The sequence below is a fragment of the Stenella coeruleoalba genome, assembly GCF_951394435.1.
Source record: "Stenella coeruleoalba genome assembly, chromosome: 12".
Classification (NCBI taxonomy): Eukaryota; Metazoa; Chordata; class Mammalia; order Artiodactyla; family Delphinidae; genus Stenella; species Stenella coeruleoalba.
In genome coordinates, this window is record NC_137158.1 from 39,743,956 (window position 1) to 39,759,507 (window position 15,552).

Consider the following 15,552-nt stretch of genomic DNA (forward strand, 5'->3'; position numbering starts at 1 on the left):
TATGGTGGTTAGGTAGGTACATGGGAAGGTAGACAGGTAGATGTTAGGAAAATCCTAAATAAAGTTTATCTGATAAATGACACTTTGAGATATTTACCATGTAGATGAAATTACAAGAAGGCATTTTCACTGCTAAAATGTTCTAAGGGAGTAAATGAATGCTTTGCTTATTAACTAAGCATGGTCTAAAATGAAGCTGTCTATTATAAGGGTACAAATGATGCAGCTTACAGCATCCCATGGTACCTTTTTTTTTTTGCGGTACGCGGGCCTCTCACTGTTGTGGCCTCTCCCGTTGCGGAGCACAGGCTCCGGACGCGCAGGCTCAGCGGCTATGGCTCACGGGCCCAGCTGCTCTGCAGCATGTGGGATCTTCCCAGACCGGGGCATGAACCCGTGTCCCCAGCATCGGCAGGCAGACTCTCAACCACTGTGCCACCAGGGAAGCCCCCATGGTACTTTTAAAACCAATCAATGAGTGGAATTTATTCGCTTGATTTCAGGAGCTTTGGTGTTGGCAGACTACACTGCAATGGGCAAAATGCCCCTAACAGATGGGCTACAGCTCAGGACATGCCAGAAGATCAGTGCACACAGTAAGATGGAATCCTGGCTGACTTCTCTCCAAGTCAAAACAAAAGTCTGTGCAGAGCCACTCATTTATTATTAGGAGAGCCAAATCACTTAGGAATTTGCCTTCAGCAGCCCCCAACAACTAGAGATTGATGTTCTAGAGCAGAAAGCAGATTTATACATGAAATCACCTGCCAAACATGAGTGGTAAGCACAAGGTTCTGTGGCAAAGCTGCAAGGCAGTCTACAGAACAGCTTCGCTAAACTAAGAGGCAACCAGTCCTTGATCTCTAGCCACAGATAAAATCATCCACAAATGCAATACATCAAGCAGATCCCAAATTCATCTGAAAGACAAACAACATAGCGTATCAAAGAGATCAAAAGTTGAACAGGCCACAGTCACAACATAAACAAGCACAAGTGAACAAACAGCACTGCCATGATCTGTGCTGAGCTTGGGGCTCGGCTCCTACTGAACTTAGTGGGTCCCTCAGCCATGGGCTTGCCTCTTCCCATGGACCAGGGCAATTATCAGAGCAAGTCTAGTGGCTACAGGTGGCCAGTAGAGAACCCTCAGAGAAAAACCATGGGGAAAATTTAAGAACATTTTCATCCTATTTAAAACATGACAGAATTGTGAGATTCATAACAGCCATACAGTCATAGGCAAAATATGCATTTGTCCAACTAGGACTGCCTGAACTGCTAATGAAAAATCATCATTAAGCACAACTCTAAGTAATCTGGGCGCAGAAAAGACAGAAGTACTTAAAACGTTAACAACCCTCCTTTTAAACAACACATTCACTAAAAATGATTTACGTTGAAATATAGCCTTCAAAAATGTGGTCTATCAAGAACAGACCACATTCAGCACATTTGAGCCAATACACACCACAGAGAGATAAAAAGCAACTAAGAAATATCTGCATAGAATAAGGAAAACACTAGGCTGTGTATAACTCACCTCAGGAAAGTAAAGACTATAAACAGGATGTGTTATCTTTGATTTGGTTTCCAGCAGAGCTCGCTCCTTTCGCTGTATACTTTGTTGTAATTCTTGCCACTCCTGTAAAGTGAAAATTAAATCTTTGAAATCAAGCATGTTTTCAATCATTTTGAGGGGTGTCCGTCTTCTTCCCGATGTTATTCCTGACAATGCTAACTACTACTGAGTTCAGTTCCACAAATCTGATCATTTCCCTGCCCCAGACTTACAATGCTTCTTTTCATAAATCAACTCTAACCCATCTAGTATGAACTACACAGCCAATCATGACCTGATCTGGACCTGTCTCTCCAGTCTCCTGTCACTGTTTTCCTCCCTGCACTTTTTCTTCTAGTCATTTCCAACCGCCTAGCCTTCTCTGACCTCACCAGCTATTTCACTCCTCCTAAACCCTGTTTAGATTTTTGTTTTCTTTTTTCTCTACCTGTTAAATTCCTACTCATTATTCTTTCAGGAGCTGCTAAAGTCTAAAGTATGAGTTCCTGAGTCCCACAAATCGTCCTCTACCCCAGAGCTGAGTTGATCACTCCTTCCTTTGTGGCATCACTGCCCCTTGCACAACATGCATAGTCTCTTTGTTACTATAATGCTCACTTACAAGTCTGCCTTCTCCATCAGGCTACTATCATTCAAGGGCAGAAATTATTGCACATTTGGCTTTGCATTCCTATCATCTAACACAGTGCTTGCAGTGTGACAAATAATGAGTAATTATTTGTTATTTGTATAATTATTTGTCAATTGAATGAACCTATTTTTTGGTCATCTGAAGAAACTAGTTTATCAAAATCCTACTAACCTAGTCACCTCTACTAACCCTAATACAGTCAGAAAGAAATATGTCAACTCTTTCTCAAAACAAGCGTGGGGGAATAATTTCTTTGATAGGTTTTAATTTCCTGGCAATCAACTTAATTATCAAAGTACAAAAACACTCAAGGGCCAGCAACTGCTAAAAACAGTCATCCTTATTTTTCTCCCACCATTCCCAAGGGCAAGTACATTATTTCTGTATACCTTTATCCTTTGCCCTTTTACTTTTTCCTTTTTTTGGCCTCTGCTTTTGCTTCAGAGGCTGTTCAGGGAATCTCTTTTAAATTCCTAAACCATAAGGGTTACTTTTGATCAATGGCCCAGTCAAGAACACCACAAACGTAAAGAAAATGGCTGATCAGGTTACAGTTAATTTACAGTTAGCCTCTAAGGACCATTATTTGTCCACCAAATATTCTTTTCTACAGCTTTCTCATAAATCATGTGCAACTTAATGCCATGCCACGAGATTTTTTTCTATTCCCTTTATCCTCACAATCTTAATTCCTTAGTGACAGCCCTTTCCTTAATGTCTTATATACTTCTTGAAACGAGGTGGCATTCCGTAAATGTTAGCTTTTACCTTAACCAACTTCTTGGCGTTACAGCCCACAGTAATGTTTCTTCACCCTAAACATTTCCTGGAACTTTTGAGATCCTCTTCCAAGTAACTGCTACCTATTTCATAATCCACCTCTCCTTACTCATATTTCCAGATAACACAGAAAATTGCCTTAAGAGAACAAACTGACTTTACCTCAGACCCAGGTCCTATCCCATCTAACAATTTAAGATTTAAGAAAATTAGGATTTCCAATCTTGTTAGAAATAATTTTTCTTTATAATTACAACTACCATCCCTCAAAAACATTCTGTAAAAGTAATATAAGATTATAAAATATACTGGTATTGCTTAAGACAAGCAAAAAAAGTAAGCAAGCAAAGGAAAAACAACAACAGAAACCAAAACTATCACCAGAGGTATAATTCCAATTATTTAAACTTATAAGTCTTACTGCTTCATCATCCTTGTTTTGTTTTTCATCTTGCTCTCTATCAGAGTCTCTGTCACTACCATCATCTTTTTCACTCTGAGAGTCTCTATTGGTTTCTTCTTCCTCAGAGTCACTGCCTTTGTCAGAAACTTCTTCTTCATCTTCCTTTACTGCAGCTTCCTAAAAGGAAAAAGCAACCACAAAAGCTCTGAATATCTCAATGAATATACCATTCTGAGTCCCTGAAACTAATTTACTGTCATTATAATTAAACTGGCTCAAGATTACAATTTCACTATTCGTGCAGAATTTTAGAGAACTATAAACATTTTTATGTATAAATATGTGGGAGTCAGACTGAAGACTTTTAACATTTGGCTTATCTGTCTTTTTGTCAGTTATTTTATTCAGTCTTCATAGTTTGTAAAACAAAAATATTTTATTTCTATTCACAAAATATACTACCACAATGGCTAAGATGGCTCATCTTTCACAAACACCAATTATACAATATATTTTATTTGAGAAGGAGAAATGAGAAGTTTATAGTACTGCTTTGGGAATTTAATATCATCTTCAATAAGGAGTATAGTGCAGTAAGGAAAGTCACTGTCCCAGACAAAATCCATTTCAAGAAGCAAGAAAAAGAATAGCAAATTAAATGCAAAGAAAGTAGTAGTGAATAATACAGATCAGAAATCAATTAAAGAGAAAGCAGATATGCAAAAGGGAAACCCAAACAAAACCAAACATTGGTTCTTTAAAAAGATTAATAAAATTGATAAATTAGGCAAGACTGATCAAAGAAAAAAAGAGACAATACAGATTACCAATATTAGGAATAAAAGAGACATAACTACAGATCCAAAAGACATTAAAAATAAGGATATTATCAAATTTGTCAATAAATTTGACAACTTAGAGGAAATGGACAAAGTCCTTGAAAAAAACAATTTACTAAAACTGATATAAGAAAAGAAGTGGAATATGTTAAATAAATGGACTCTACAATTAAATCCTTTTTCAAACTCCATATGGCTTCTCTAGGTAATTCTTCCAAATAAGAAACAACCCAATCTTATACACCCTTCCAGGAAAAAGAAAGAGAGAATAATCCCTAACTTGTTTAATGAGGCCAGCATAAACGTGATCCAAAACCTCACAAGAATATTACAAGAAAGAAGAATGACAAACCAATATTCTCTCATAAAAACAGATGCAGGAATCCTAAACAAAATATTACTAAATCCAGATAAATATTTTAAAAATATTGTGTTATGAGCAAATGAGATTTGTTCCAGGAATACAAGGACAGTTTAAATTTTTTTAATTCATCAGTATAATTAGTCACATTAACAGAAAGGAGAAAAATCATACAATCATCTCATGATAAAAAACCGAACTGGGAATAGAGGGATCACCTCCTTAACCTGATAGAGAATATCTATAAAAACCCTATACCTAACGTCATACTTAGTGGTGAAATAATGTTTGCTTTCTCCATGAGATCAACAATAAGAAAAGGGTGACTGCCATCTTCATTTCTACTTCTAATCAACATTACATTGAAAGTTCTAGCCAGTACAGTAAAGCAGAAAGGAAGAAACCACATAAAGATTAAAGTAAAGCTGTCTTTATTCCCAGATGGCATGATTGTGTATGTAGAAAATCTTTTTCTTTAAATATCTACAAATAGTTAGAATTACTGTCAATTCATCAAGAATCCTTGATATAAGGTAATATTTAGAAGGCAACTACACTTCTATACACCAGCAATAAACACTGAAGAATGAATTTTTTTTAATGTTATTTGCAATAGCACTAGAAAGGATCAAACACACAGGAGTAAATCTAATGAAAGATGTGTCATATCCTCTGCCAATGGAAATCACAAAACACCGCTGAGAAAAATTAAGGAAGATCCAGTTAATAAAGATAAAGCATAATTATAAATAAAAAGAGTCAATACTGTTAACCTGTGAATTCTTCCCATACTGAACCACAGAGTAAACACAATACCAATCTGAATTCCAGCAGCTTTTTTTGGGTGGAAATTCTCAAGCTTATTCTAAAATTTTAGCTGGAAATGCAAAGGACCTAAAATAGTCAAGACAATTTTGAAGAAGTAAAATAAGAGTTTGAGGACTTACATGACCATATTTTAAGAGTTAAAATAAAGCCACAATAATTAAGACAGTGTGGTACTGGCACAAAAAGAGACAAATAATCAGTGGAATGGACTAGAAAGTCCATAAACAGATTTGCACATATACACTTAATGGCAACTTTTTACAACAAATCACTATTGCAATTCAGAGAGGAAAGAATGATCTTTCCAATAAATGGTACTAAAATAAGTGGTCCATAATCCCAATCTCACACTATTCACAAAAATTTAAGATATAACACAGAGCTAAATTTAACAAGTAAAATAATAATACTCATAGAAGAAAACAAAAATATCTTCCATTCCTTGTGTCCTTGGGATAGGCAAAGATGTCTCTAACAGGACACAAAAGCACTAACCATAAAGACTGATGAAACAGACTTTATTAAAATTAAGAACCATCAAAAGCTCCATTAAGAGAGCTAAAAGGGACTCATATCCAGGATACATAAAGGAATCCTACAAATCCATAAGAAGAAAAACAACCCCAAAATAAAAGAGGATATCCAAATGGCCAGTATGTACATGAAAAGGTGCTCAATATCATTAGTCATCAGGTAAATAAAACCACACACAGGAAACACACACACACACACACACAGACAGCTGCTGCTACACACTGTACAGATGAATGTCAAAGACACTATGTTGAATGAAAGCAGCCAAACAATTCCACTTACAGGAATTTTAAGAACAGGCAAAACTAATCTATGGTCCTAACAGTCAGAATAGTGGGGAAGGCCGTGGGGGTGGATGGAGGGGTCACTGACTGAGAAGGGTACAAGAGAGCCTTTTAGGGTGCTGGTAAGGTTTTATATCTTGATCTGGGTATCATGGGTACACACAATTGTAAAACTTCAGGAGCTGTACACATAAGATTTGAACATTTTAGGGGCTTCCCTGGTGGCGCAGTGGTTGAGAGTCCGCCTGCCAATGCAGGGGACACGGGTTTGTGCCCCAGTCTGGGAAGATCCCACATGCCGCGGAGCGGCTGGGCCCGTGAGCCATGGCCGCTGAGCCTGCGTGTCCGGAGCCTGTGCTCCGCAACGGGAGAGGCCACAACAGTGAGAAGCCCACGTACCGCGCAAAAAAAAAAAAAAAAAAGATTTGAACATTTTAGTGTATGTTAGACCTCAATAAAGATGATAATAACAATAATCTTTACATAAGATAATAAACTTACACTCCCAACGACTCCATTAGCCTGCTTTTGTTTCTGTTGCTTTGGTTGTGATAAGGGCACAGGTGTAGGTTTTTTTTTTAAAGGTTTCTTTTTTTTTGATTTAGCAGTTTTCTTGGGTCCTTTACTCTTCTGTTGCCATCCTCCTTTTGTTCTGTTCTTGTTAGTATCACCCTGCTGTAAATCACAACACACATGCACACTCAGAAGTTGTAGCACTAGTTTCATTTGGAAGTCATAGTAAATTTTAGATGGAAATGACTAAACTAATAAATGTTGTAGTAAAGTGAATTACTCTCCCACAGCAATATAAATCAATCAGAGAACTAAACAAAACAGTTATTTCACCTGAAAGATAGATAGGAAAACTGAAGTTTTTACCCCATCTTCTGCTGGCTGTTCCTCTGCAGCACAGATGGACTGCTCCTTTTCAAATACTTCCTACAGGTAGCGAGAAGAAAAATATAAAGTCTGTCAACCTATATTTATCTTTCCGATAAAGCAATCTTTCAATATATGTTATCAGTAAGTTTTTTAACTGCTGACAATTGCAGGGGGTGGGGACAAAACCATGGATAGACAGGAGACTCGAAGCAATTACTAAATGATGTATGTGTGCAAATTTAGCAATCACTAAATGATGCTTTAGAAGTTACCTTCTGAAATATCTCACATCTGTCTTGAATATATTTTGAGAAGTACATTCTACTTAAATTTATAAATGCAATGCCTTAAAATATGTAAACTCATAAGTCAGTCATATTTCATAATTTAAATTTTTATTTTTATTCTAATAGTAATAAGACATGACTATTTTAAAGTTATGAGAATTTGAATATATTACATTATTCTCTAACATTGAAACTTCACGAGACCAATATTAGTTTATTTATGATTTTAAGTGATATTGTTGATATAACTGATATAACTTAGATATAACTAAGAAGTGGAACACCAAATCTACATATCCTAAAGACATACCCACCCACCAAATAATCCATTTAGAATCAGTGCAGAAGCTATAAATTTAGGATTTGAAATCCAATAAGAATTTAGCAAGAATCTATACTAGAAGATGACAAGTGATATGGGTTGTGTTTCATAAACTCCCTAGAATTATTAAAACTAACAAGTGAAAACAATAACTGTTGGGCTCAAACTGTTGGCCTAATGCATCAGTCAGCAAACTATGGCTCACTGTCTGCTTTTTAAACAAAGTTTTATTAGAACACAACTATGCCCATTTGTGAGTTCAGCAGTTGCTATAGAGACTGTATGGCCTGTAAAAACCGAACATATCAATTTTTTTTAATTAATTAATTTATTTTTGGCTGCGTTGGGTCTTCCTTGCTATGCGCAGGCTTCCTCTAGATGCGGTGGGTGGGGGCTACTCTTTGTTTTGGTGCGCGGGCTTCTCATTCCTGTGGCTTCTTTTGTTATGGACCATGGGTTCGAGGCGAGGCGCGGGCTTCAGTAGTTGTGGCTCGCGGGCTCTAGAGTGCAGGCTCAGTAGTTGTGGCTCACGGGCTTATTTGCTTCGCAGCATGTGGGATCTTCCTGGACCAGGGCTCGAACCCATTTCCCCTGCATTACCAGGTGGATTCTTAACCACTGCGCCACCAGGGAAGCCCTGAACATATTATTTAATAACTGGACCTTTATGGAAAAAGTCTGCCAGCCTCTAGCCTAATTCTATTATCTCTACTTCATTTCTTCACTTATTAGTTGGGTTCTAATGCTTAATTATGCTGAGATACAACTGATGCAAGAACTGAAAGATAAATACTTGATTCTTTCCCTTCCTCCAGGGCACTTTTGCTTTTTCTTTTACTAATTACCTGAGAAGTGTCAACAGCCCAAGGCCAATTTTGTGCTCATTTCTCAGGCTGGGAATTTCAAAGCCTGTAGGCAGTGTAAGTCTAGATTCTAAACCCAATCCTGGCCACTGGCTTAGAGCTTCCTCTTCTCCCAGGAGGCACCTCTCATCCAGAGTCCATGATACAAATGCTTCCTTACCACTTGCTACCATAAAATCAGTATCTTTGATTTGATATGTCCTACTACAAAATATGCTTTTCCTACCAGAGGTTCTAGACATGGGTTTTAAAGGTAGCATAGGTGGGCTTCCCTGGTGGCACAGTGGTTGAGAGTCCGCCTGCCAATGCAGGGGACACAGGTTCGTGACCCGGTCCAGGAGGATCCCACATGCCGTGGAGCGGCTAGGCCCGTGAGCCATGGCCACTGGGCCTGTGCATCCAGAGCCTGTACTCCGCAGTGGGAGAGGCCACAGCGGTGAGAGGCCCGCGTACCGCAAAAAAACACACACAAAACAAAACAAAAACAAAACAAAACAAAAAAGAAGGTAGCATAGGTTTCCTACAGATGCCAATAGATCTCAGAGTAGAATAGGCTAAAATCTACCACTGGCTGAATAAAACTGAGCTGAAATACTACAGTCTATTAAAAATGAGTTAACGACTGTAGTTGAAACTTGGGAGTTATACTTGGCTTGGGAGGTAATATAAATATGTTACAGAAACTGAGAAAAACAAGATGCAGGAAACATATACACTATGACTGCATTTAATGAAAAAGAATGAGAAAACTACCAGTATACATATACATGCATGTACATATATTCACTGAAAAGGTCCAGATAGTAAACATGAGCATGGAGAAAGATACAAAAAGATTTACACAAGACTGAATTCTGGTCATCTGGGTATGACAAGGAGGTTTCCTGAGGCAGCAGGAGTGAGATAAGGGATCCATGATAAAAATATCATTTAACTCTGTGGGTATTCATGCTTTAGGCTAGCTAAAGGTATGAGCTTCAAAACTGATGATCTCAGAATGGTAGAGTTTTAGGTGATTTTAATTTCTTCCTATACTTTTCTGCATTGCCTAAATTTTTTTCCCCACACAGCATGAATTTTTCACATAATTAGGGGGGAAAAAAGCTAATTTTACTGTACTTTTTAAAATAAAAATAAAAGGGAGTACATTCTCAAGAACTGACTAAAAAGAAGCAGGTAGAGGGCAGACAGCAGAAGCAAGAAGAACTACAATGCTGCAGCCTGTGGAAGGAAAACCACATTCACAGTAAGACAGACAAAATGAAAAGGCAGAGGCCTTTGTACCACATGAAGGAAGAAGATTAAACCCCAGAAAAACAACTAAATAAAGTGGAGATAAGGCAACCTTCCAGAAAAAGAATTCAGAATAATGATAGTGAAGATGATCCAGGACCTCGGACAAAAAATGGAGGCAAAGATTGAGCAGATGCAAGAAATGTTTAACAAAGACCTAGAAGAACTAAAGAACAAACACTTAGAAGAATTAAAGAACAAACAGAGATGAACAATACAATAACTAAAATGAAGAATACACTTGAAGGAATCAATAGCAGAATAACTGAGGCAGAAGAACACATAAGTGACCTGGAAGACAGAATGGTGGAATTCACTGCAACAGAACAGAATAGAGAAAAAAGAATGAAAAGAAATGAAGACAGCCTAAGAGACCTCTGGGACAACATTAAATGGGACAACATTCACATTACAGGGGTCCCAGAAGGAGAAGAGAGAGAGAAAGGACTCGAGAAAATATTTGAACAGATTATAGTTGAAAACTTCCCTAACGTGGGAAAGGAAATAGCCACCCAAGTCCAGGAAGTGCAGAGAGTCCCAGGCAGGATAAACCCAAGGAGAAACACGCCAAGACACAAAGTAATCAAATTGACAAAAATGAAAGACAAAGAAAAATTACTGAAAGCAACAAGGGAAAAATGACAACATACAAGGGAACTCCCATAAGGTTAACAGCTGATTTCTCAGCAGAAACTCTACAAGCCAGAAGGGAGTGCCATGATATATTTAAAGTGATAAACGGGAAGAACTTAAAACCAAGATGACTCTACCCAGCAAGGATCTCATTCAGATTCCACAGAGAAATCAAAAGCTTTACAGATAAGCAAAAGCTAAGAGAATTCAGCACCACCAAACCATCTCTACAACAAATGCTAAAGGAACTTCCCTACGTGGGAAACACAAGAGAAGAAACAAACCCAAAACATTTAAGAAAATGGTCAGAGGAACATACATATCGATAATTACCTTAAACGTGAATGGACTAAATGCTCCAACCAAAAGACATAGGCTCGCTGAATGGATACAAAAACAGGACTCATATATGTGTGGTCTACAAGAGACCCACTTCAGACCTAGGGACGCATACAGACTGAAAGTGAGGGGATGGAAAAAGATATGCAAACAGAAATCAAAAGAAAACTGGAGGGCTTCCCTGGTGGCGCAGTGGTTGAGAGTCCGCCTGCTGATGCAGGGGATGCAGGTTCGTGCCCCGGTCCGGGAGGATCCCACATGCCGCGGAGCGGCCGGGCCCGTGAGCCATGGCCGCTGGGCCTGCGCGTCCGGAGCCTGTGCTCCGGCAGCGGGAGAGGCCACAGCAGTGAGAGGCGCGCGTACGGAAAAAAAAAAAAGAAAGTTGGAGTAGCAATACTCATATCAGATAAAATAGACTTTAAAATAAACAATGTTACAAGAGACAAGGAAGGACACTACATAATGATCAAGGGATCAATCCAAGAAGAAGATATAACAATTATAATTATATATGCATCCAACACAAGAGCACCTCGATACATAAGGCAACTGCTAACAGCTATAAAAGAGGAAATCGACAGTAACAGTGGGGGACTTTAACACCTCACTTACACCAATGGACAGATCATCCAAACAGAAAATTAATAAGGAAACACAAGCTTTAAATGACACAACAGACCAGATAGATTTAATTGATATTTATAGGACATTCCATCCAAAAACAGCAGACTACACTTTCTTCTCAAGTGCACACGGAACATTCTCCAGGATAGATCACATCCTGGGTCATAAATCAAGCCTCAGGAAATTTAAGAAAATTGAAATCATATCAAGCATCTTTCCTGACCACAATGCTTTGAGATTAGAAATCCATAACGGAAAAAAACGGAAAAAACACAAACACGTAGAGGTTAAACAATACATTACTAAATAACCAAGAGATCACTGAAGAAATCAAAGACGAAATCAAAAAATACCTAGAGACAAATGAAAATGAAAACATGATGATCCAAAACCTATGGGACGCAGCAAAAGCAGTTCTAAGAGAGAAGTTTATAGCTATACAAGCCTACCTCAAGAAACAAGAAAAATCTCAAATAAACAATCTAACCTTACACCTAAAGGAACTAGAGAAAGAAGAACAAAGAAAACCCAAAGTTAGTAGAAGGAAAGAAATCATAAAGATCGGAGCAGAAATAACTGAAATAGAAACAAAGAAAACAATAGCAAAGATCAATAAAACTAAAAGCTGGTTCTTTGAGAAAGTAAACAAAATTGATAAACCATTAGCCAGACTCATCAAGAAAAAGAGGGAGAGGACTCAAATCAATAAAATTACAAATGAAAAAGAAGAAGTTACAACGGACACCGCATAAATACAAAGCATCCTAAGAAACTACTACAAGCAACTCTATGCCAATAAAATGGACAACCTGGAAGAAATGGACAAATTCTTAGAAAGGTATAACCTTGCAAGACTGAACCAGGAAGAAATAGAAAATATGAACATACCAATCATAAGTAATGAAATGGAAACTGTGATTAAAATCTTCCAACAAACAAAAGTCCAGGACCAGATGGCTTCACAGGTGAATTCTATTAAACTTTTAGTTAGAGAACAGCTAAACACCCATCCTTCTCAAACTCTTCCAAAAAATTGCAGAGGAAGGAACATTCCCAAACTCATTCTATGAGGCCACCATCACCCTGATACCAAAACCAGACAAAGATACTACAAAAAAAGAAAATTACAGACCAGTGTAAGTGATGAATATAGATGTAAAAATCCTCAACAAAATACTGGCAAACAATCCAACAACACATTAAAAGGATCATATACCATGATCAAGCGGGATTTATCCCAGGGATGCAAGGATTCTTCAATATATGCAAATCAATCCATGTGATACACCATATTAACAAACTGAAGAATAAAAACCATATGATCATCTCAATAGATGCAGAAAAAGCTTTTGACAAAATTCAACATCCATTTATGATAAAAACTCTCCAGAAAGTGGGCATAGAGGGAACCTACCTCAACATAATAAAGCCCATATACGACAAACCCACAGCAAACATCATTCTCAATGGTGAAAAACTGAAAGCATTTCCTCTAAGATCATGAACGAGACAAGGATGTCTACTCTCACCACTATTATTCAAAATAGTTTTGGAAGTCCTAGCCACGGCAATCAGAGAAGAAAAAAGGAATAAAAGGAATACAAATGGGAAAAGAAGAAGTAAAACCGTCACTATTTGCAGATGACATGATACTATACATAGAGAATCCTAAAGATGCCACCAGAAAACTGCTAGAGCTAATCAATGAATTTGGTAAAGCTGCAGGATACAAAATTAATGTACAGAAATCTCTTGCATTCCTATACACTAATAACAAAAGATCAGAAAGAGAAATTAAGGAAACAATCCCATTCACCACTGCAACAAAAAGAATAAAATACCTAGGAATAAACCTACCTAGGGAGACAAAAGACCTGTACCTGTACTCAGAAAACTATAAGACACTGATGAAAGAAATCAAAGATGACACAATCAGATGGAGAGAGGTACCATGTTCTTGGATTGGAAGAATCAATATTGTGAAAATGACTATACTCCCCAAAGCAATCTACAGATTCAATGTAATCCCTATTAAATTACCAGTGACATTTTTTACAGAACTAGAACAAAAAATCTTAAAATTTGTATGGAGACACAAAAGACCCTAAATAGCCAGAGCAGTCTTGAGGGAAAAAAACGGAGCTGGAGGATTCAGACTCCCTGACTTCAGAGTGTACTACAAAGCTACAGTAATCAAGACAATATGGTACTGGCACAAAAACAGAAATATATATCAATGGAACAGGATAGAAAGCCCAGAGATAAACCCACGCACCTATAGTCAACTGATCTATGACAAACGAGGCAAGGATATACAATGGAGAAAAGACAGTCTCTTCAATAAGTGGTGCTGGGAAAACTGGACAGCTACACATAAAAGAATGAAATTAGAACACTCCCTAACACCATACACAAAAATAAACTCAAAATCGATTCGAGACCTAAATGTAAGACCGGACACTATAAAACTCTTAGAGGAAAACATAGGAAGAACACTCTGACATAAATCACAGCAAGATCTTTTCTGATTCACCTCCTAGAGTAATAGAAATAAAAACAAACATAAACAAATGGGACCTAATGAAACTTAAAAGCTTTTGCAAAGCAAACGACAAACAAGACAAAAAGACAACCCTCAGAATGGGAGAAAATATTTGCAAATGAATCAACGGACAAAGGATTAATCTCCAAAATATATAAACAGCTCATGCAGCTCAATATTAAAAAACAAACAACCCAATCAAAAAATGTGCAGGGGCTTCCCTGGTAGCACAGTGGTTGAGAGTCCGCCTGCTGATGCAGGGGACACGGGTTCGTGCCGCGGTCCGGGAAGATCCCACATGCCGCGGAGCGGCTAGGCCCGTGAGCCATGGTCGCTAAGCCTGCGCATCCGGAGCCTGTGCTCCACAACAGGAGAGGCCACAACAGTGAGAGGCCCGCGTACCGCCAAAAAAAAAGGGCAGAAGACCTAAACAGACATTTCTCCAAAGAAAACATACAGATGGCCAAGAAGCACATTAAAACATGCTCAACATCATTAGAGAAATGCAAATCAAAACTACAGTGAGGTATTACCTCACACCAGTAAGAATGGGCATTATCAGAAAATCTACAAACAACAAATGCTGGAGAGGGTGTTGAGAAAAGGGAACCCTCTTGTACTCTTGGTGGGAGTGTAAATTGATACAGCCACTATGGAGAACAGTATGGAGGTTCCTTAAAAAACTAAAAATAGAATCACCATATGACCCAGCAATCCCACCACTGGGCATATACCCAGAGAAAACCATAATTCAAAAAGACACATCCACCCCAATGTTCATTGCAGCACTATTTACAATAGCCACATGGAAGCAACCTAAATGCCCATCGACAGATGAATGGATAAAGAAGATGTGGTACATATATACAATGGAATATTACTCAGCCATAAAAAGGAACGAAATTGGGTCATTTCTGAGACGTGGATGGATCTAGAGAGTGTCATACAGAGTGAAGTAAGTAAGAAAGAGAAAAACAAATATCGTATATTAACGCATATATGTGGAAACTAGAATAATGGTACAGATGAACTGGTTTGCAGGACAGAAATAGAGACACAGATGTAGAGAACAAACGTATGGACACCAAGTGCGGGAAAGTGGCGGGGGGGGGGGTGCTGGTGGTGGTGGGATGAACTGGGAGATCGGGATTCACATATATACACTAATATGTATAAAACAGATAACTAATAAGAACCTGCTGTATAAAAAAATAAAATTCAAAAAAAAGGAGGTAATAAAATTCTCAACAATAATCAATAATTAATCTCTGTATAACACTTTACAATTTAAGAATGATACCCACACGACCTTGTAATTATAATGTTTTATAGGGAATTAACAAATCATCAGAGGAAGAATTAATGTATTTTTCAACTGTGTGTGTGTGAAAAACTAATGTGAAAACTATAAAAATTAATTTAAAATTTCAAAACAGCTAACAGAACCTGCAAAATTACATTTGCAAATCTACAACAGTTTTGACTTTGAGAATGTATAACTTAGAGTGAGAGAATATAAAAGCCT

The 15,552-nt window shown here is 37.8% G+C and overlaps 1 protein-coding gene across 2 annotated transcripts in view; it reads right to left on the bottom strand.

Moving 5' to 3' along the window:
* SEC63 (SEC63 homolog, protein translocation regulator) overlaps nucleotides 1-15,552 on the bottom strand; it is a 71,338-nt gene that overhangs the window by 12,071 nt on the left and 43,715 nt on the right. For both annotated transcript variants that reach the window (XM_079939404.1, XM_079939405.1), the window contains 4 exons: nucleotides 7,122-7,181; nucleotides 6,744-6,917; nucleotides 3,415-3,573; nucleotides 1,544-1,645 (listed from right to left, as the gene is read on the bottom strand). In XM_079939404.1, the coding sequence (XP_079795530.1) occupies nucleotides 1,544-1,645; nucleotides 3,415-3,573; nucleotides 6,744-6,917; nucleotides 7,122-7,181 (495 nt within the window). The remainder of the gene's footprint in view (nucleotides 1-1,543; nucleotides 1,646-3,414; nucleotides 3,574-6,743; nucleotides 6,918-7,121; nucleotides 7,182-15,552) is intronic.